Here is a 22,498-nt window from a genome sequence, read left to right on the forward strand (position 1 = left end):
TTTGGCAATATTCTATAATAAGACATGTTAATATAACTTTTATTTAGGCAAAGCTTTTGTAACCGGTTCAGTGTTTGTACAAGTAATAACATCTAATTCAATTTCTTTATTTGTTAAAGGGATTATGTAGGATTTTCTTCAAAATAAGCTATTGGAAAAAGTGTTTCCCCCGCTATACAGAAACTTGAATATTGTTTAGGCACCACTATCAAAAGTTTAAACGGTATCCAGTCCTAGTCCTGAAGGACCTTTTCCACAGAAGACATTTTGACATGTCTTAGTAGAAAATGCGCAGGTGTAAATGAGGAAATGAATGATGACTGGCGTCCATTCAGTGGTCCTGGCCTGTTATTTTTGTACTAGGACTACGACCATAGACTATAGCTACTACTGTATATAAATGACTCCCTTTCGGTATTAATAAATGAGACTCCCGTGGTCATATATTCTAATGTTATAGCCACCAACAGTGGTTATAACCAACAGTTTGAATCACTTATGTCATCTCCAGATTATTTACTCTCACTCTATCGAACACTCAAAAGTTTCACATCACGTAGGTTGCAATTCTCATTGTGCCCAATAGATGGAGCTGTCAGCCCAATGAGTGTTCAGAGGGGTGAAGTGTCTGGAGCAGGCACTGACAAACAGCACTCAGCATTTCCACTGATTTTGTCCAGTGGCTTTTATGATACATCTATGGTTTGGAATGATGTATCTGTAGCACTCTTATGTGGAGGCTTTACGTTCTTCATACATAATCAGTGTTCATGGTTATGTGTGTGTGAGTGACGGTGTCTTCCCTTTACAGTTACGTAATCTTATCGGTATTACGTTTAATAGACAACAACCATGTGTTTGCACAGACCTTGGTGCATTCTCATGAAACCAAACAATGCTATAAATTATAATTAAGATTCCTAAATGTTGAAGGGAAAAAAGGTATACCGATTTATATTTGCTATAAAATATCCATATTGGTTGCTTGGTGTTTTCCCAATGGAAAAGCTATACTGTATGCTGCAGTAAGGGAAAAGATACTGATATGAAAAATAAAGGAATGTTCAATTGACAGGTATGTCAAGGTCATAAACAACCTGTGCAACTGTTCACTTCCATTATTCCTCACACTCTTGTGGCTCTTCTGTTGGCAGACATTAGTCAATATTATCTGTCTGGGAAGGCTCGACTTAATAATGCCATGCTGCCAAAACTGCAAGTGGTGAAGCAGTCTGGGTGTGGTACTTACCGCAGAAGCCTGCCAACAATGCAACACATTGCAGTTCATCGGTTGCTCATGGCTGTATTTCATCTTAAATCACTCCTCATCATCAGGGGATCAAACTCATGTTCCTTCCTCTCAGATAACAACTCTAGTTGGAATATAGAGTTTATATGCACCCACATTGACTTTCATAATATAAACACGCATGCACTTCAACTTTATTTGTGTCACCGAAGGGCGATTAGGTGTGCAGCAAGTATAAACACATAGAAGACACAAATACATACAAGTTCTACACACAGTCCAACTGGAACACAACCGTAACAGTAGGTCCAACGAGGACAAATAAATACCAGTACAAGGTGCGTGGATAGCAGGTAAACTACATGGGTAGGAAAAAGTGCAAATCAGCCTACAAAATTTACACAATATAATCAACAATGACCATCGTCAACAACAACATCAGAATCCATTACATTACATCAGTATATTAAATTTTATGATGGTTTATCCATCTTATATTTGTGCTAACTTCCACTGTGAAATCTGAGATGGTATAATAGGCATAATTATAGTTTTATATGTTAGAAGCAGGGCATGGCTCTCCTTGGATCTATAATTACTGACCTCAGATTACATTAGAAACACCCAAAATGCCCCATCTTTTGTGATTTAGAATCCATCCATCATTCCCCCTTCTGTCCGTTGAGAGTCACTCTATAAATCAGCTGGAATAAGGCTCTTTTCTCACTCGGACACAAACGGTTTGAACCCCTACCCTCTGGCAGGAGGCTGCAGTCCATCAGGACCCACTGATACTGATAATGACTGAATAGCCTAAATCCGGCCTGCACATAAAGACAAAACTGCTTTGCTTGCTCCATTGTGTTGTAAGTAATACATCCCTGAAAAAGTTATTGTATTCATCAGCATGATTGCCGTACTGTTTAGTTCAAAAACATCCAAAACACCAAAGGAAGACGAGCCGACCAAACGCGAGCTTTTATTTTGAAAAGTCGAAGCTCGAGCACGGCACCAGCCTCCCGGCTGAGACGGGAGCAGAGACTGTATATTACTAATATATTATATTATGTTATTAATAAGGGCTTTATTCTTTTATTCTTGTATTTGTATATTATTCTTTTTTATTTTCAGCATGACCGTTTTTAACTGCTCTTTACTGTTTTCATGTAAAGCACTTTGAATTGCTTTGTTGCTAAAAGGTGCTGTAGAAATCAAGCTGCCTTGCCGTACAGCCTCAGCCTGTCAGTCAGTCCCCAGGGCCGATAAACCACAGTTGTGCCTGCTTGTCAGGAAGTGTACATAAACAGCAGACCGCTTTCGCCTCGCCATTATTATCATATCGCAGCAAACGCTGTCTGCGTAAAGTTTTGAACAACTGTAACCATACTTGCAACCACTTTGTCGGCATTTCTGTGATTAACTGTGACTTCAACAAAAAAGTTTGCTCCGTCTGCACCTCTGTGTGTGTGTGTGTGTGTGTGTGTGTGTGTGTGTGTGTGTGTGTGTGTGTGTGTGTGTGTGTGTGTGTGTGTGCGCGTGCCGGAGAGCTATGGAAAGCCAACGAGGTCAAATACACGTGAATTCTAACACGTTAACAACAAGTTAACAACATGTAGACAGCATGTTAACGACGCGTCACTTTTTCACGCGTTGTTAACGTGTTGTTAACGTGTTGTTAACGTGTTGTTAACGTGTTGTTAACACGTTAGAATTCATATGTATTTGACCTAGTTGGCTTTCCAAAGTATTCCGCTCTCTGTCATATGCAGAGAGGACAGATAAGCTTGCGCTTACGTGCTCTCAGGTACCACGTTTAATATGTAAAAAAGGGGGCAAATTTACTGGTTGCACATTCTCAAATTTTGGTCGCAAAATGCGACCATTTGGTCGCAGTCTACCTCAAATTTGTATCCTTTATGAACTTTGAAAATATATTATTTGTTGCAGCTTTTGCAATTTCATTATATTGTAGGCTACATTGACTATTGTAGGGCACAGACACACTATACCACGTCAAATGCTCTTAGGGCTCCGGGAAAGTAGCCTAGTTTTTACTTATATAAATATATTCCCTTCCTTCAAATAAAAAAAAAGTAGGCTAATCACCTCTCTTGCACAATGGACTGTGACAGTCTATGGTGCATGTGTCTGCCCCTCCCTTCACTTTGCACCTACATGCGAACTCTCTTCGGCCCCACCTCGACGGGGCGCGGTCCCGAGGGTGGAGTTCACCGCCTCTACTCTGGGAACTTTAGCCTACACTCTTTGTACTGTCCGCTGCTCTAAGTCGAGCCGCACTTCTCCTCCGGGTCTGCACTTTATTTGGAAACTGGTTTTAACTGAACCGTTCACGGGAAGGGCACCGTGCTGGAAGATGATGGCTCCAGAGCCGCTGCGTTCAGCAATGACTAGTAAGGGAAGGGAGGATACGTCGCTCGCGTTGCCCTCCGACAACAAGCTGCACTCGGGACAGCAGCGCGTGCTGCATCAAGTGCACACTATCGAGAGGAGCAAGTCCAAACACGGGAAGAACGGCTCAATATCCCCCTCACCAACAAGTAGGCTATACAACATCATAATGTTAAGAATAATATATGCTAACGTTTAATGTCTTTATTTGGACAGTAGCCGTTTCAGGCACCCTCCCTAATATTTTGCTTTTGTAGGCTACATAATAGTATTGCTTTTTTTGTGTTTTCTGGGAAATATGCGTCACACAACTTCCCCGAAAGTTTTTTTTTTTTTTTTTTACTTCCCCGAAAGTTGCATCCTCCAAAGATACTGAACGTGCTGCTTTCCTGTGTTGCGATTTTGGCCAACTACTGTGAAGAGACCACTCCAATATGATTTGTTTAAATTGCTGTGAGAGAAACACTTGGGCCATAGGCCATAGCACCGGTGTGAAAAATGTGATCCATGAACAGAAAAGTGGGTTTTGTTAGTGTGAACTCTGAGAAACTGTCAGATCCTACTCCTCCTGAGCGGGCCACAGCAGTTTCTCTCTATTAGTCAGGAATGCAGCCCATGTGGCTTACACACACCCCACACACAAAATTACACATTTGTCTTTCAAAACAACTCTGGTATTTGGCTTTTACTGCAAGATGCATTCTAAACATCCACCAAAAATTGAGAAAAAAATAAATAATTGTATCTTGTGAAATGGGTCTTCCAGTTGAGATGAAGTGCATGGTTGTTATATGTAGAATATGTTATATATAAAGTAGGTCATACTATCTGTATGCTAGTTTACTGTTTTACAGACACATTCAACGCTTCAAGTGATTGTGAAGTTGGTGGCGTGCATGATAAGGACACATCTGGCCTGTTTAAATTGGCCTTCATTCGTGGCCAGGTTGGATCAGTGGATAGAGCAGGCGCACATGTATTTAGAGGTTTATGCCTCTACGCAGAGGTCCAGGGTTCGAGTCTGACCTGTGATGATTTCCTGCATGTCTTCCCCCTTTCTCACCTAGCTGTCCTATCGATTAAAGGCAGAAAAGCCCAAAAAATAATCTTTTAAAAAAAGGCCTTTATTCAATGAATGTAATTCCAAATACAGATAGAAAAATGTAGCCCATATGAGAATCGGAAAGATAAACCAGGTAACATTGACTCCAGAAAACAAAACAAAAAAACTGTAGCCTACTGTGAACTTTAAAGGCTGTGCCTGAAAAATAAATGCTCTATCATCTGTGGTCCAAATAATGAAGAGCTTAAAAAAAAGCTCTCTATTGTTGTCCCTTTTAGTTATGATTTATCATTCTGTCTTTTGTCCTATAGTCATTATTTAAGAGAAACTCAGTGGTCTAAAAAAGAAGCTAAGCTAAATGTAAGCTGACAATCTGACAAGGAATACAAATGTCTACAAAACACATAGCCTGCCAGCAGTCAAACCCTAGGTATTAAGAAAAACACATGCCTTCCTGACGCTGCTTTTAACTTTAATATCTGGGCCAAAATGTTAATAGAATAAGTTTAGCAGTGTTCATAAGTCACATACCATAGTATTACAATATCTGGCTTGTCCAAAATAGGCCGTTTTACTTTCAGTGGTGGAGCAACAAAGATGATAATGTTTGATATTTGTTGGACCAGCGCCACTGGGGATTTTCCTGTTACCAGCACAGACCAATTCTGTTCGGTCTTGTTTAAATGCGCAGCCTGGAAGGTTCAACCAAATTACAAAAAGGCATATATTCTCACTTATCCCAAGCAGTGGTGGAGGAAGTAGCCTACTGAATCTCAGTACTTAAGTAAAAGTAGAAATAACCAGAGATATATTTACTGTAGTAAACGTAGAAGTACAACAATGACAAACCTACTTAAGTAAAAGTAAAAAGAACCTGATTTTAAATGTACTTAAAGTATTAAAAGTAAAAGTACTTGCATAATGATTTATTCTCTTAATGTCTATATTCTAATAATTGAAAAAAACTAAAAAAGTATGGGCTGTGGCATTTTAATTAAGTTAGTTTTAGGTTAATGTAATTGTGCTTACCATCTGTGGCCCAGTTTACATTCTGACATACAATTCTGGTTATCTATGGTGATCTGCATGAAGCTCGACTTTGCATTATTTCCCACAGGACAGTGACTGCTGCACACATTTATCTAGGGAGAACACACAGGCTTGGACAACAAGTACGTGGCTTCACAGCTGAGGAGGACCAGGAGTGTTTTTAAGATAAATATACGGGTTGTATATTAACCCTGTGCCAACGGATGCTTCACATATGACTGAGCAGAGTATCAGGAGCAGCAGCAGTAACGGGAGCAGCGGTAGTACCGGGAGCGGTATGCGCCTGGCCAATAAATGCTATTGAAGGGCGGGTCTTAGCGTGGCCATAGTGGGATTCGTAATATCGCGAGCAGCAGGAGCCGCTGCAGAAGGGTTCCCTGCGGACTGCAAACGTGTGACGGTCAGGAAGACGTTTTGGCAGGGGGGAAAACTGATCAGAAAATGTAACGAAAATGTAACGGAACGTTGTAGAAATGTAGTGGAGTAGAAAGTATAGATAATTGCTGCAAAATGTAACGAAGTAAAAGTCAAAAGTATGCACAATTGATTTTACTTAAGTAAAGTACAGATACGTGAAAAATTTAATTAAGTACAGTAACAAAGTATTTGTACTTCGTTACATTCCACTACTGATCCCAAGTGCCATCCAGCCATGCTGCTAGCTTTGGTTTTATGTGCACTGATATTTCTGCTGTGGCTCCAACATAATGGAAGTGACTGGATTTTTGTTGCAATACAACTGGAACTGTTTTTCCAGTTGTGGAGTGGCAGCAGAAGTTAGAGGCAGATATCGTGAAACCTCAGCATATAAAATTGAAACAGTCAGCTGGGCTAGATAGTACTAGGATAGGTTAAGAGAGAGAATGTTTGTTTTTAACTGCCTTCGGTGCACTGACCCTTTTTAAGGCCGATTTATTCAATGAGATGGTGCTTGAGTGACCTTAGGAGAATGTTACCTCTCCTGCATAGACTTATCATAACAGTGATGAGTATGCCATTGTTTTTGACAACCATAATCCTATAATGGTGAAGTCACAGCCTTAGATTTGGCACAATATAATCATCCAACAAGACAGACAGGCGATGTTGCTAAAACATGTTGTCTATAACTGGATATCCTCGAGACAAAGTGCAATGCAAAGCGTGTGAACTGTGACTTACATTACAGTATGTCATGTCTGATTGTCTTTCTGTCTAACTAAAGGATTGCCAGTCATGCATCCTGATTTTTACACCTGTAATTACACCAGAATAATGTTATGAACAGCAAAGCCTACATTATTAGGCCAGAAAGTAAATGAAATACTTTACAAAATATTAAATCAATCCATCAATAAATTGATATAATAAAACTGTGTATTAAATGAAGTGACACTCATGTACAATATTAGATTAAGAGCTAACATTTGGGCAGATTTACAAAAGAATTGCCTAACTAGAAGGCCACCCGGAGAGCACAGACCTCCGTCAAGACCATGCCCTATCTATTCTCAATGTTAAGTGAAAAAATTATTTTTGTAATCACCTCAGTGATTCGGATACACTCCAAAATGTATTGTGAAACCATAATTGCAAAAACATAATCTCCTTCTCCTTGCTGAAGGTAAATAACAGAGTTGGCACATGGAAAATAGAGAACTAAATGGTTAATCAAATAGTGTAATTGATTTCCAAATCTTTTAATTTCAATATTTGAACTGAATCTAATATTGCTATCCTTTTCAGATTTGATTTATGTATTTGTGCAATACTTTATTAATTTGTAAGTCTTTAAATCCATCCTTTAATTGTCCCTTTGAATATCAATAAATGGATTGCTTTTATACAATTGGAAGGCTATCTTTGTCCACTATTAAACCTGTGGAAATAATATTTTACATAAATGATAAAACACCACTAATAGTAATGAATAGCAGCAAGTTAAACACACTGGGAAACTGAAACCCACATAAGACATCACATTTTGCAACTTCCTCTTGCTGTCTAACCTGTGTGCTTGATGCTCATTGGAGGTCTTATCACAATAACTTTATTCTGTTTAGGTGTGTTTCAGATTTCTTGAGGTTAATAGACTGCCTATTTTGTATTCTTCTCCTCTGTATGTCCCTGTTCTTTATTTTAGCTCTCAAACTTCTCCTCTTTTAACAGGCCTGTCTCCCCAGACTTTGACAACATATGAGTTTGGAGCGTTCAAGTTTTCTCCATCCAAAGCAAATGGCACCTTCAGTCGTACCAGCTCCACAGGCTACAACAAATCGGTAATTATTTCTCTCATATAACAACCCTGTGTTTTGTTGTACAGATAGTCAGAGCACAAACTCCTTTCCCTTTCACAGACTCAACATTAAAGGACCAAATTAGTGGTTTTAATATAATCACAAATACTACGGTACATTACTGCTGATCAGTTTTAGTGTTTTAGGTTTAGGACTGTTTTCTTATATTTAGTCATTTGTGTCAAATAATTTTTTTTGTATAAAATGAAACATGCTTGTGGTAATCCATCCCAGTGAGTATATCATGATTATGTTATACCTGCATTCACTTTTGTCCATTAAAAAGAAAGGTTACTGCTAATGTGTGGTAATACAGATTAGGCTTCTTAAATGATACTAAGAACAGCATTACTACTCAAAGATAATATAGCTTTGACAACAATAAAATAATGAATACTATTAATTGCATAAAAGTAAAGAACAATTTAATGGAAGGTTTAGTTGTTGTTAGCTTACAATAAAGACTGGAAACAGGGAAACAGATGGCCTATCTGTGTCCAAATGTAACAAAATCTGCTAAAATTTAAAACTCACTAATGAACTTGTTCACCTCGTCTGTTAAATCCATACAAAAGTCGAAGTGTAAAAATGAGAAGTTGTGATTTTAAGATTTTTTCTTGGCCAGGCGCAGTGAATTCAGGCAACCAGTGGAGACTCTAGGAAGCCAAGAAATAGTCTGGCACATAACCCAGGGGTGTTGGTAGGCAGATTTTTTTAAATTATCGGACAGAGCCAGGCTAGCAATTCCCCCTATTTCAAGCCTATATTCTAAGCTAACCTAACTTTCTGCTTGCTCCAGAGTCATATTGAATAGACATGAGAGTGGTATCAATATTCTAATCTAACTCTCTGCAAAAGAAAATATCGAAGTATTCCTTTAAGAAAATAAGAAAAACACTGGATCGGGCAGCCAGGGTATGTGTGATTTTGTCATATTGTAATTTCAGTCTTGTCACTCAGAGTAAGGGCGAATTCAACTCATTTGCAATACTGTGTGTGTGTGTGTGTGTGTGTGTGTGTGTGTGTGTGTGTGTGTGTGTGTGTGTGTGTGTGTGTGTGTGTGTGTGTGTGTGTGTGTGTGTGTGTGTGTGTGTGTGTGTGTGTGTGTGTGCATGCGTGTGTGTGTGTTTTCTCATTTGCTCTGGGTTGGACTGATCTGACGACATTGAGGCATGTCTCAGGAGTGTGGTGATGTGTTGTTGCTGATGAATACTCTCTGCCTGTCATATTGTTGAGTCAACCTCACTTTAAGCCAAATGAATACTTAAAGGGACAGTTTGGAATTTTTGAAGTGGGGTTGTATGAGATACTTAACCATAGTCAGTGTTACCTACAGTAGATGGCGGTCGTCACACCCCCAGTTTGAAGAAGCAGGCAGGAGAGAAGCTAAGCAATGTACTGCTGTGGACGGGGGCAGCAGAAAAACTTTTAGCCACCTAAAAAAATCAATATCTGTTAGTAAATGCCATATTTAGAATATGTTCACCCCTTTACTTTGGCTTTGAAGTGAGCACAGATGGATATATAGGCTTCAGTTCCCCGTCGGAAAGGGCTGTCTGACGGCAAGGTAAAGCTGTGAAATTATTGTAAATATAGAGTACACGATTCTTAAGGTGGGCCTTTTTTAGGGTGCTAAAATAAGTTTTTGCTGCTGCCCCACAGCAGTACATTGCTTTGCTTCTGTGCCGATACTCCTGCCTGCTTCTCTTGTATATAGCACCTTAAATTACCCCTGCCATACAGTATTAACACTGCTGTATTACATGAAAGTGTTAATTATATAAATATTTGTTTTCTCAGTGAAGGAACAAAATTGATATACTGTTTACAGTTTATCTTTTACTGTATCATGGTAAATTTAGTGGAAATCCAATTGCTCTGGAAATGAGATAAAATGACTAAATGGTAATGTCTGTTAATTAGATACTTAAAAATGAATCTAACATTTTAAAGGTTGGCAAATTGTTGTCAGCAGTCATCTCTTGTGGTATAAACTGTCATAATGCTGAACTCCATCAGAAGCCACTTCAACAAGTAAACTGTGAAAGCTTCTTTTTGGAGGCACTTCATTTTTCAATAACACCATTTTGGTAGACTTTTTTTTCTCCATAAATTTAGTTTTCCAGGCAGAATATGACTGATCGTTAATCTGACCAATAGAGCAGCAGAGCCACACCACTCAAAATATAACAACAGCGGTAACAATAAATACAGTAATATTTTGGTATTTCTTACTTAATTTACGTTCCCAAATAAAACACAAGCACACACAGACAAAGCCTGAGAAGCAAAGTCAAAATGTAAGGATTGTGAAGAAAGGTTGTTGTGTCTGACTTGCACACACAAAGATCCTCTGTAAAAAAAAACTGCTCAACTGTGCAAGCAGTCTTTCAACACAACTGCTTGAGTTGGTCTCCAATGACAGATATTATGTTACTTTGGTTTGTGTGAACGTTTGGTGCATTCTGTTGCCTTCAGCATAAACTGAGGAAGAGAAAGGCTATGCGGGCTTTGTGTTAGGCCAAATTCCTCTGTCTGGTTTTACAGTTACACAATGTTCTAGTTAAAAGTGAGCTACCTATTTATTTTTTGTAACCTGGATTATTACTACAGAAAAACATTAAGGTGTTTCAGTTTTTTTAGCACATAATGCTATTCCTATTTGTCACTGCCAGCTAAGCCACACTTAGAGACAAAGATGATCCACGACTGGCTAGTGTGGATTTATTATGATGTGCCATGTGTATTTTTCAATCTAATCTGAATACAATGCTGTGTAGGCCTGCGAATTTAAGATAAAATGTGTTGTCCTTCTTTTTAGGTAAATACTCAGAAGAGTCGTACCCTATCCGCTAGGTCCATGAGAGGAAGACAAGTCAGCTCAGGCACATGGGAACAGCAAATCAACACTTCCAGCTGGCCCCAGGGTACCAATGGGCTGAGATCTGCTCGCAGTGACCCATCTTTGGCTCCTCCATTTTCTGCAACCACTATGGTGATCAATTATTTTTTATGTTAAATTGTAGTTTCACTAAAGTACCCAAACATGTTCATGTTTTTAGGGAACCAATTGTTCAAACACAGCAAGTACTCCAAAGTAGGGATCGACCGATACTGGTTTTTAAAGGCCAATAGCGATAATTAGTAGTTAATGAAACTGATAACCGATATTTGGAACCGATATGCATTTACAGTGAAAATGAAAATCTTTAAGTGAAAATTTAAATTTTGGAATGTTACAAACTCCAACACAGAACTTTGTTTAAATGCTTTAAGCACTTTTTTCATAAATTAGAAACTTTCAACATAATACCCAGTAAAAGATAGTCAGATAGTGTTGTGGGCGGGACATTAAGTCACACTCTGTGGTGAGTGAAACCGAAGCAGAGATACTGACTCAGGACTGTAGCAGAGCCAAAGTATTATCGGTTATCAGGCAAGTAAAACGCTGATACAGATAATCTGCAGACCGCCAAGAAAACGCCCGATAATTGGTCTATTCTCCTACTCCAAAGGACCATACTTTATAAGCATTGTAAATTACTCTTCTTTTTTTTTTTAAGCGAGGCAAAGGGATGTTGGCCCAGGGCCAGCAAAGCCTTCAGAGTCGGATAAATAGAAACAGCATCTATTCTGTGACCAACGGCACACAGATGACCAACAGCCAGACACGCCTCGTCCGGCTGCCCTCTGCCTTGTATCGCACTGAAGGCAAAATGGGCACCTTCAAAACATCCAGAATAGAGCAGCAATCAGCGTGAGTTCACCTGGCTTTCATTGACATTCTCAGTCAATAAGAAGGGGTTGACATGGGCAACATTTTACTTGTACAGGATAATGGTCTGTCAGTAACACATGTAATTGGTTACATCTCATAGGCCCATATATGTTTTCCCCGGTATTCTAAGGTGGAGGTCAATTTCTCCATACAGGTTACTTCCTTGATAATTGCAGTCAGCCATCCTTTGTTGGAGGGATTGGCTGCAGCCATTTCTGTCTGATGGCTTTTTTTTTGCTAGCAGTCAAGAGTATTTTAAAGAATTTGTGTCATGTGACAAAAGAGCAATCAGCTATTATCTTTAAATGCATCAAACTATTTCCTAGTATCTAATTTCCAACCCTTTCTTTTATTTCTGTGCCTGTAACTGCAGGGTGAACAGTGCGATAAACATGTCAGACATGACCATAAAGGAGGCTGTAGAGTTCATGTCTCACCCTGAAGAGAATTACCAGCAATGTGGAGCCACCTTCATCCACCACATCACCTTCAAAGAGGACGGCGCCAAACAGGAGGTCCGAGCACTCGGCCACAAATATACTGTACAGACACACCCTCCAAAGATGCACACATAGATGATTTATGTGAGAGTTGTCTTGTAGTGGTGATACGATTTGTGCCAGCGCTCTGTGAAGACCTTTGTGTTACCTGCCTTGAAGGAACGGGAGGAGAAGGCATTTATCATCACACGTGGCTGCTGGTTCTAACCTACAGTGTTGGAAATCCATTGCCACGCCTTTAAGTCTCACATTTTCCCTCCACATTTCGGTGTCACAGGTTTTCCACCTAGGAGGTATCCCCGCTCTGGTGACCCTGCTGCGGAGCCCCAATCCTGGGGTGAGCCAGGCTGCTGCTGGGGCTCTGAGGAACCTGGTGTTCAAAGACCAGGACAACAAGCTGGAGGTTCAGCACTGTGGCGGTATAGCCAAGGCCCTGCAGCTACTTAAGGAGACAAATTCTACTGAGACCCAGAAACAAATCACTGGTAAGACATTTTTACTCGGACAAGACCTCATAATATCTGGTAGAAGGGTGGCCTGGTGGGCCTTTACTAAAAAATAAAGGCCCACCAAAAATAAATAAAGGCTTTTTAACTTATTGCAAGAAGAGTGCCTTGGACCTTTCTTCTTTTTTGATACAATTCCTGCATTTGCACAGTAGACAAGAAGGACATAAATCAAGTAATGATAATAATACAGGCTTAATAAAGATACTTTCGCATAAGGCTTGTTAAACCACATACATAAAGGCTAGCAAAAAACAATTGCTATAATTCCTCCTTATTGTACCATATCCATATTCACATGCGATAACGATTTTGTTCAATGCCACACATTTATATTTAAAGTAAATTTCTCCATATTATGCATTTCTTTTGCAATCACTACCCACTCCACTTTACACTGGGGTTCTTTGACCATCCATTTCTTAGTACAACAACAATCTCAACCTCAAAGGGCAGCAACATAATGCATGTATGAAATACTTTAATACACAGGTAGATTTTTTTTTAATGCTTGTGACTTATATTTCCATATGAAGGCCTTCTGTGGAACCTGTCCTCTGCCGATGAGCTGAAGGCAGAACTTATAGCTACAGCGCTGCCTGCCCTGACTGAGAATGTGGTGGTGCCATTCACCTGCTGGTCAGACAACAGCGCCAACAACAACATACACCCCGATGTCTTCAACAGCGCCACAGGGTGCCTGCGGTGAGGACCTTTAATTATGGTTGATTTGATTTCAGGGCAGAGATCAGGTAGTTTCCACTACAAGCTTTTAAATAGAGCAATGTTTTAACGTCACAGACATCTTTGTCAAGACTTTGTGATATCCGTGATTAATCAAATAATCAATTAGTCGATAGCCATAGATTTGTTAAATGGTTTAAGTCATTGCCAAACATCTTCAGCTTCCAACTTCTCCAGTGTGAGGATTTGCCGCTTTTCTTTATTTTATTTCATTGTGAACTAAATATCTTTGGGTTTTGGACTGTTGGCAAACAAAACAAGACACTTCATGGATGAAACAATTCATTGATTAATCAAAAAATGATTGACAGAATGAATTGACTGCTTTGTCTTATATCTGCCAGCAGCTTATGTTATGTAATGTTGATGTGTATGAAACAGTAGTTATCATTGTAATACTGGCAGTGCTTTGGAAACTTCTGTGCACCTTGTGCTTAATCTCCACGATCAAGTTTTTTAACAGGGTGTGATGGTGCAACTTACATGTTCAGGCACTCACAGTTCTGTGTCTCTTATTATATTCTACAAAGTAGACATGTAAGTGTTTCCTTTTGGATTTAAATGAATGATTGTAACGTGTGTAGAAACCTGAGCTGCGGCCAACAGAAGGAGAGGCGGGCAATGAGAGAGTGCCGTGGCCTCATTGACTCCCTCATGGGTTATCTCGAGTCCTGTGTGGCGGAAGAAAGCCCTGATGAGAAGGTACACTTTCTAATCTCTATCAACAGAACCTTTCTACCAACCACTACTAGTATTTGTAACCACAGAATTAAAATGTTAAAGGCTCTGGACGCAGACTGCATCAGTTAGTCAGTAGACTCATTTTTCATTCCGGCACCCATTTTGTTGTCCTCTGATCGTCCCCTGCAGAGAACATTTAAAGTTAGATGTTTCAGTGTACTGATACACTAGAAACAATGAAACGATTAATTGATTAGCTAATCGACAGAAATTGAATCAGCAACTATTTTGATAGTCGATACATTTTTTTTAGCAAGAAACATTTATTAGTTCCACCTTCACAATTGTGAGGATTTACTGATTTTGTCTGTTTAATATATTTGTAAACTGACTATGTTTGGGTTTTGGACTGTTGGTCAGTCAAAACAAGACATTTAAGGACCTCATTTTGGGGCTTAAGAAAATTTTGACAGGCATTTTTCACTATTTTTAGATATTTTCTAGATGATTAATCAATTACTCAAGGAAATAATTGTTGGTTGTGACCCTACTGTCAAGGGTTACAGGAGCAATTGGCATTCATTAAATCTATGGTTGAATTCATATCTGGTAACGTATCCTAGTTCACACATAGTTCTTTGTAGAACATGCCTCATGTGTCTCTCACAGTGTGTTCAGACCAGATACTATGAATATATCCTTAAGCACAAGTACACACAATACAAGTACACATACACACTCACACACACATTCGTAAACACTCACATTAATAAGCAGGTAAATACTGCAGGCGGCGTCAGCATGTGTATATATTTAGCGGGTGCTTGTATGTGTACCTGCCCATTTGTGCAAGTTTTGGGTGTGGATGTGTGCTTAATTCTTGTGCTAGTGCTATCTGTTTACTCAGGCTTCTTCTAAGTAAGTAGTGGAGTATGGCTGGTGCTGTCTGTGTGAGAGACAGAGGGAGAATATATTTTGTGTCAGCTCAGTCAAGTTATATTGTAGTAGGAGCCTGTAACTGTGGCTATAGATAAGTACAGTTGCTGCTCTTTATGCATGTTGATGCTATGATGGTTTTAGTAATGTATAGTATACTGTATATATGTAGCCTCATCTCTATGTTTTCATAATTTTATTGTGTTTCACTGACCTTTTGATTATGATCATTTAACTGTTAATTAAGCCTCATTAACTAAACCCAACTGAATTTACTGAAATTCTATTATTTGGGCAGCATGTTAATGTTTCTGATGCGTTTCAAAATAATTAATCTGGAAGTTAAATGAACATACAAACTGACACTTGCATAAAGCATAACTCTCGCCAAAATGCAACATAGGTTCTTTTTGTGAATGTACTAAAGCATATTTAGGACGGAGATTTGTAGAGTTCAGATCTTTTTTAATTTAAAAAAATAATTTAACGCGACTGAGGGTGAACACAGAGAGTTGTTAGCTTGAGATCCAGATGTAGAACAATTGACCACAAATTAGGTCTTCCTTTATCATATAGTAGCAGTGAATGACAAGTGCATGGTGTGTCGTTTCATTTTTGCAATTGGGGAACTTGCAAAGAATCATATCATATCGTATTTGCTTCAATTTCTCTTCAAACACACTGGTAAATGTGAATAGATATGGCAGGTAAGTCAGAAAGTAGAACTGCTATGCAATGAAGTGTAATAAATGTGTAGTTTATAACCTCTCCTCTCCTCTAGTCTGTGGAGAACTGTGCATGCATCCTCCATAATTTGACCTACCAACTGGAGGACGAGTCTCCTGAGTGCTTCAGCAAGTTCCAACCTGAGAGAGAGGGCCAACGTGGGAAAAGTAAAAGCCCCACGATTGGATGCTTCAGCCCAAAGAGCAGCAAGGCTCAAAAGGAGGTGGGCATCCACCATCTCATGTTTGTTGGCTAAATCATGACAGACCCTTTAATCCAAGCCACCTTCATATCTCTTTCTCCTCCTTTGTACTCAGTTTTTATTTGACCCGGTGCGGGGAATGCCAGAGGACAGCAAGCCATCAGGTGTGAAGTGGTTGTGCCATCCCATAGCCATGCAGACCTACCTGTCTCTGCTGGGCTCGTCCCAGAATAGTGCCACACTGGAAGCCTGCTGTGGTGCCCTGCAGAACCTCACTGCCGGCAAGGGACTGGTGAGTACAAAGAAGATAATTATTAGGCTTACTATTTGTATATGGTGGTAATGGACACTCAGGATTATCTCAGGTTGACGTAAGAAAGGAGAAAAGCAACAGTGACGGAAAGGTAGTGGGAATAATGACACAACAGCACTACTCACAATAGGATCTGAATGGTTTTGTTAGTAAGGGTAGAGTTTTGTCTCCAGGGATCCAGAGGTTATTAGAGCAAAAGAAAGAAGTTGGACCAATAGTGAGATGCATGCAAATGTCAAATTAATAAAAAAAAATCACAATGCAAATATAGACTGCTACAGTGAAGTGGGAGATACAGTAATGTGTTTTCATCCTTCTGTATTGTGTTTGCTCCTCTTACAGGGGTCCAGTGTCATGTGTCAGATTCTGGTTCAAAAGCTGGGGGCTCTACTGCACATGCCCCATCTTTTAAAGTCTCCTAACCGGAGCCTGCAGAAGACTGCCATGTCCCTTCTGGGTAACATGTCTCGGACCAGCAGTTTGCAGACCTCCATGGGTAAGAAAAAGCATGAAATGTTAAGGTATTTCTTTCGCAGGCAACAGTTGCATGAATGTAGAGTTAGTCCACATACACCTAATTTACTGTATGTTCCCTTTGTCTTCTCTCTAGCAAAGCAGATTCTGCCTGATCTCACCAGCCTGGTCTCCTCTGGCCCCCGAGAGATGGGAAGCTCTGACGAAACTATAGCAACAGCATGCAGCACATTGCGGAGTCTGATGTTGGCAGACACTGAGGTCAGCAAGAAGTTCGTCAAAAGTGAATTGGTGTCATCAGTGGCTGACCTCAGCGAGAACAGGTGAGTTTTTATTTATTTATCTCTGTGTGGGAGATTCAGCTTTCATAGCTGTGGCAAACTGAAATTCATTTGTTTGCTGGCATTCTTCCTCTTTTACAGGTAGTATATATCAAGCAACCTTCTAATGGCGTTTTTCCATTACATGGTACCTGCTCGACTCGCCTCGACTCTACTCTACTCGACTCTACTCGCCTCGACTCGCTGTGCGTCCGTTTTCCATTGCAGATTTTAGTATCGCCTCAGCGTGGCTGGTCGTCATAGCGACTGCCGTGGGCGTGGCTTAGTAGCTTGCTTTCCCATTGACATATCCCCGACGCATTTCCTGGTTCTCCGTCTCTGTAAACAACATGATATCAAAGAGATAGTTAATGTTAACTGCTCCAGATTTCCCACCGTGGTCACATATATATGACTCTAGAGTCGCTACTCGCTTTGTTTCTCTCACATATATATGACTCTAGAGTCGCTACTCGCTTTGTTTCTCTCACATATATATGACTCTAGAGTCGCTACTCGCTGTGGAGATAATCGCCGTCACTCTCTCACTTCTCCCTCGCTCACTAGCTCCCCACACACACACATACGGCGACTCGACACACACATCACACATGCACACACCAGCGCACAAGTATAACCATCAGGCCACTTGTATGCTACGGAGAAAGCTCTGCGTGGAGCCTCCGGCAGCAAAAAACACCGCTGGCTAAACTATTTAAAAATGCCGTCTCTCGCTAGCAATGTAGTGATCAGTGACGCTTCTTTCCGACCAATCAGCAGCCTGCAGGGTTTCACATCACCTTCTCGGCTCGCCTCAGCTCGCTTGGAACCTCGACTGAGCAGGTACTAAAAAAAGTACCTGTTAGCAGGTACCAGGTACTTTTTTTCGTAATGGAAAACCAAAAAAGGCAAGTAGAGTCGAGGCGAGGCGAGTAGGTACCATGTAATGGAAAAGCGCCATAATTTACCACCATACTGATGATATTACAGTAGGGCTGGGTGCCGTACGTCGATACTTTTATGGCACCGAAAAAAAACAAATGCGTCTGAGCCCTTATCTGTCCTCTCTGCATATTGACACAGAGTGGAGCTCCGACCGACACACACACACACACACACACACACACACACACACGGAGAGGTGCGGACGGAGTAAACTGTCTGCAGTTTTGTTGAAGTCACAGAGCGTCACGGTTGGTTTCAAGTGTTACAGTTTTTCAAAACTTCACACAGACAGCGTTTGCTGCGATATGATATTAATGGCGAGCCGAAAGCGGTCGCGGTGCTGTTGACATTACACTTCCTCTTAGAAAAGCAGGCACAACGGTTGTTTCTCTGCCCTGATAACTGACTGATAGATAGATATTTAATAATGTTACTCTGAGTGAGCAGTGTTACCAGATTTTTTTAATTTTGATAACTGTTTTGATTAACAATTATTTTAAGTATTTTTGTTAATGTTGAAATGTATTTTAAAACATATGGTATCGAAAAAGGTATCGTTAGGAACCGGCATCGAAACGGAGGTATCGAAATTGGCACCGGATCGATAGATTTTAAACGATACCCAGCCCTATATTACAGCTTATTGTCAAAAGCTTATTTAACACAAAAACTTCTACTCAGTCAGTGTTTGTCTTCTGCTGTCAAAGTACAGACTAACTTACTTCATACAATTCTTGTGTATGGTTTGTCTTATTTTTTTTTCTACTCTTCTTTATTGACCTCTGCCCCTCTCTCTGCCCTTCTGCTATAGGTCTTTCTCCAAAGGCAGCAAAGCAGCTTCCTTGCTCCTCTACAGCTTATGGAACGATAAGAATTTGCAAGGAGTAGCAAAAAAGGTAAATCAGAAAGAACTGAAATGGTGTGTGACTGACTGTGTGTTAATTCTCTAAGGCAGACACAACACGAACCTATTGTATCTGTGTATCAGGTTAAAGTTTAGCACATGCTCACACTGCAGAGGGATGGGGCACACAATCACTTTCCCTTCCCTCCTGCCACACCCAAAAGTTCTGTGAATACAGAAACAGTTGAACTGGAATCCTAGCAGACTGGTTTCTGTTCCCCACGGTCTGTTATGGGAGGAGTAACACATGGACAAAAGGAAGAGAGATGAAGAAGAGATCAAGGCAGTAAGAGTCATGCCATAAATCTAGAAATAAAAGTGACCGCTGGCAAGAGAGGGAAAACACTCCTGTTTTCACATTTCCATGATTCGCCTGAGGCTTCTATAAGTTGCTGAAACAGTACTCGAAATGTCCTCGAAATTAGAGCAAGGGTGTGTTGCATGTTTTTGCTTGTTGTACAGTACAGTCCAAAAGTTTGGACACACCTTCTGATTCAATGCGTTTCCTTTTTATTTTCATGACTATTTACATTGTAGATTCTCACTGAAGGCATCAAAACTATGAATGAACACATATGGAATTATGTACTTAACAAAAAAGTTAAAGACATGTCTTAAAAAACATGTCTTATATTTTAGATTCTTCAAAGTAGCCACCCTTTGCTTTTTTATTAATAAGGGAAAAAATTCCACTAATTAACCCTGACAAAGCACACCTGTGAAGTGAAAACCATTTCAGGTGACTACCTCATGGAGCTCATTGAGAGAACACCAAGGGTTTGCAGAGTTATCAAAAAAAGTAAAGGGTGGCTACTTTGAAGAATCTAAAATATAAGACATGTTTTCAGTTATTTCACACTTTTTTGTTAAGTACATAATTCCATATGTGTTCATTCATAGTTTTGATGCCTTCAGTGAGAATCTACAATGTAAATAGTCATGAAAATAAAGAAACACATTGAATGAGAAGGTGTGTCCAAACTTTTGGCCTGTACTGTATGTGTGATGTACTGATTTTTAAACGTTTTGATCCACAGCTGGGGATGGCCAAATCACTTTTTGTCAATGACAACACCACAGCTATGCACAGGTCGGTGAAAGTTGTCGAGTGAGTGTGAAGGACGAGTGGAAAGGCACCACAGAGCCTGAGAGGTATGATGTGCTTCTGAATGCTTCTATCTGCATATATTCAGATGTAAAGGCTCAGTAGGGCCAAAAATGGGCAGAATTTGTGTCATCAGGGTTAAACCTTTTTCTCTGTTTCTCTTTTCACGCATGTAATCGTGTGTGTGCTTGCAGATGGGATCCAGCATGTTTAGACACCGATGTGGCCACACCCTTGCAACGAGGAGAGTAAAATTACATTCTTTACATAATAACCTTGTTGAAAGAGCCTATTAATTAAGAGTCAGTCATACATTGTATATACTTTAGTGCAAAGAGAGCTTTTAATTTCATCCTGCAGTGTTTAATTTGAATATGTTTTGTCTGTGAATAGAAAGTGGTAAAGTATGCATGCATGAATCCCAGTTCTTCTGGCCTGACAGCTGCAATACACCAGGCAATGTAATCTGCAGTGAAAGTTACTTAAGGCATGCAGTGATTATTTACATTCATGAATGGCATTGTTGTCAGATGTGTCTGTCTGCAGTGGCTAAATGATAAAATATCTTGTGGGGCCTTGAGGATTGAGCAGACAAAAAATTAAGTAATAAGAAAAATATATGAAAAGCTAAAAAAGAAAAAGAAAAGACTGTTTATTTTGTAATACTGTCACTACCAGATCAAATCTCATACATCCAGTTGGGATTTTTTTTTTTTTACTTTGCTGTGTTTGCTGTTTCATTCTGTGAGTCAGAATGTTGTATTGCAAACAATTAATTAAGAAGATCGATACCACTCTCGTGTCTGCACATTGAATATGAAGCTGCAACCAGCAGCCAGTTAGCCTAGCTTAGCACAAAGACTGGAAATAGGGAAACGGCTAGCCTGGCTCTGTCCAAAAGAAACAAAATCCACTTACCAGCACCTATAAAACTCAACAATTAACACTTCATATGTCGTTTGTTTAATCCCTAGCGTTAAAACAACACTTAGTGGTTTTACAGGGTTTTGGGACCAGCAAAACAACAATGTGTCATTTATACACTTTGGTTTTTGTGTGGATTATACAAACAAGATATAAAGTGTTAAGAAGGAGAAATATGTTACCTTTGGACAGAGCCAGACTATTTGTTTCCAGTCTTTGTGCTAAAACAAGCTGACCAGCTGCTGGCAGTAGCTTCATATTAATCGGACAGAAACAAGAGCGGTGTCGATTTGTTACTTACCACCGAACGAGAAAGTGAATAAGTCAAAATATTCTATAGTATAAGTGCAGTACTAAAAGCCTTGTTTTTTTCTCTTGCTTTGTCATAAACCTGCTTTTTGAATGTTACAAATTGTATGCTATACAGTATATTGTTTTGATAGTTTGTTTTCTTGCATAAACTGAAGAATTGGAGACAGAGAAGTATTGGAATATAGTACACAACATGCAAAATCAGCTCTCCCCATTCATGTATTAACAATGTATAGAAAATTGGTTTAATATATAAATATTTATATTATATAAATAGTCATTGATTCCCCTGGAAACCCTTTTTAGTCTAATTTGAACATTTGTTTAATATTATTAATTATACATGTTTTTATTTAAAATAAATGGTTCTTCATCTAAAACCTTTTATAGGTATTTGTATTAAAAGTTGTAAGGGCTCAATAAAGAGTATCTGCTCTCATAATCAAACTACTGAAAACTGGTTAAATCCTGCTCAAATTCCAATGCTTTTTGAAGACCCAGCATTACAAATCACTGAAGCGAAGAGAGGAGATGTTTGGAAATATGTGGAGATTCCCCATGACTCTTAACAATACACTGCAGTGGAGTGGACTTTTGGTGTGGTTTTTTGTTTGTTTTTTTACGCTTAAGACATATATTCCTGCTAAGGTTCACTTGCCTCCAGGAAGACTGATGTCAGTATTGCTTAGAATGTATTATTGGAGAAATTTGTGTGTGACATTTTATTAGAAGCTTTTCCTGTCACTCAGTCTGTATATAGAATAAATAACAAATATGACGACAACATTGTAAGTGGTGGTCTTTTATTGAACAAACAACCAACTTTAAAGTAATTGAATGTGCTAATTAATATCAATACTATGTGGCTATATATATATATATATATATATATATATATATATATATATATATGAATAAAATAAAAGCAGTATTGGAAGATACTGGATTCCCTGCTCATAATTTCATCATCACCATAAAATAGATTAGAGATATTCATTTATCATGAGGGAAATTTCTCTGCAGCAGCTGCAATTCCAATTTATTGTAGATCTCTTGAACTAATTAAGCTCCAAGTTTTTAT

At 39.4% G+C, this 22,498-nt stretch overlaps 1 protein-coding gene across 2 annotated transcripts; it reads left to right on the forward strand.

The window, feature by feature from the left end:
- Positions 1-3,380: 3,380 nt before the first annotated feature.
- pkp1a (plakophilin 1a) lies at positions 3,381-22,201 on the forward strand. 2 transcript variants are annotated; one of them, XM_028582279.1, is made up of 15 exons: positions 3,381-3,807; positions 7,920-8,029; positions 10,869-11,042; positions 11,611-11,804; positions 12,199-12,340; positions 12,603-12,810; positions 13,368-13,536; positions 14,160-14,277; positions 15,974-16,141; positions 16,236-16,412; positions 16,776-16,929; positions 17,044-17,230; positions 18,984-19,068; positions 20,114-20,228; positions 20,376-22,201. In XM_028582279.1, the coding sequence occupies exons 1-14, from the start codon at positions 3,624-3,626 to the stop codon at positions 20,186-20,188; spliced, it is 2,145 nt and encodes a 714-aa protein (XP_028438080.1). In that variant the 5' UTR covers positions 3,381-3,623; the 3' UTR covers positions 20,189-20,228; positions 20,376-22,201. The 2 variants fall into 2 exon arrangements, with proteins under 2 accessions (XP_028438080.1, XP_028438081.1); XM_028582280.1 differs by lacking the exon at positions 20,376-22,201 and having other exon boundaries at positions 18,984-19,067; positions 20,112-20,223.
- Positions 22,202-22,498: the final 297 nt, after the last annotated feature.

Source organism: Perca flavescens, chromosome 7 (assembly GCF_004354835.1).
Source record: "Perca flavescens isolate YP-PL-M2 chromosome 7, PFLA_1.0, whole genome shotgun sequence".
NCBI classification, from domain to species: Eukaryota; Metazoa; Chordata; class Actinopteri; order Perciformes; family Percidae; genus Perca; species Perca flavescens.

Coding starts and splice junctions, on each gene's coding strand:
- pkp1a (XM_028582279.1), top strand. CDS start 3,624: ATGATGGCTCCAGAGCCGCTGCGTTCAGCAATGACTAGTAAGGGAAGG. Junction 11,043..11,610: donor CATTTTCTGCAACCACTATG/GTGATCAATTAT, acceptor TTTTTTTTTAAG/CGAGGCAAAGGGATGTTGGC. Junction 12,811..13,367: donor GACCCAGAAACAAATCACTG/GTAAGACATTTT, acceptor TTCCATATGAAG/GCCTTCTGTGGAACCTGTCC.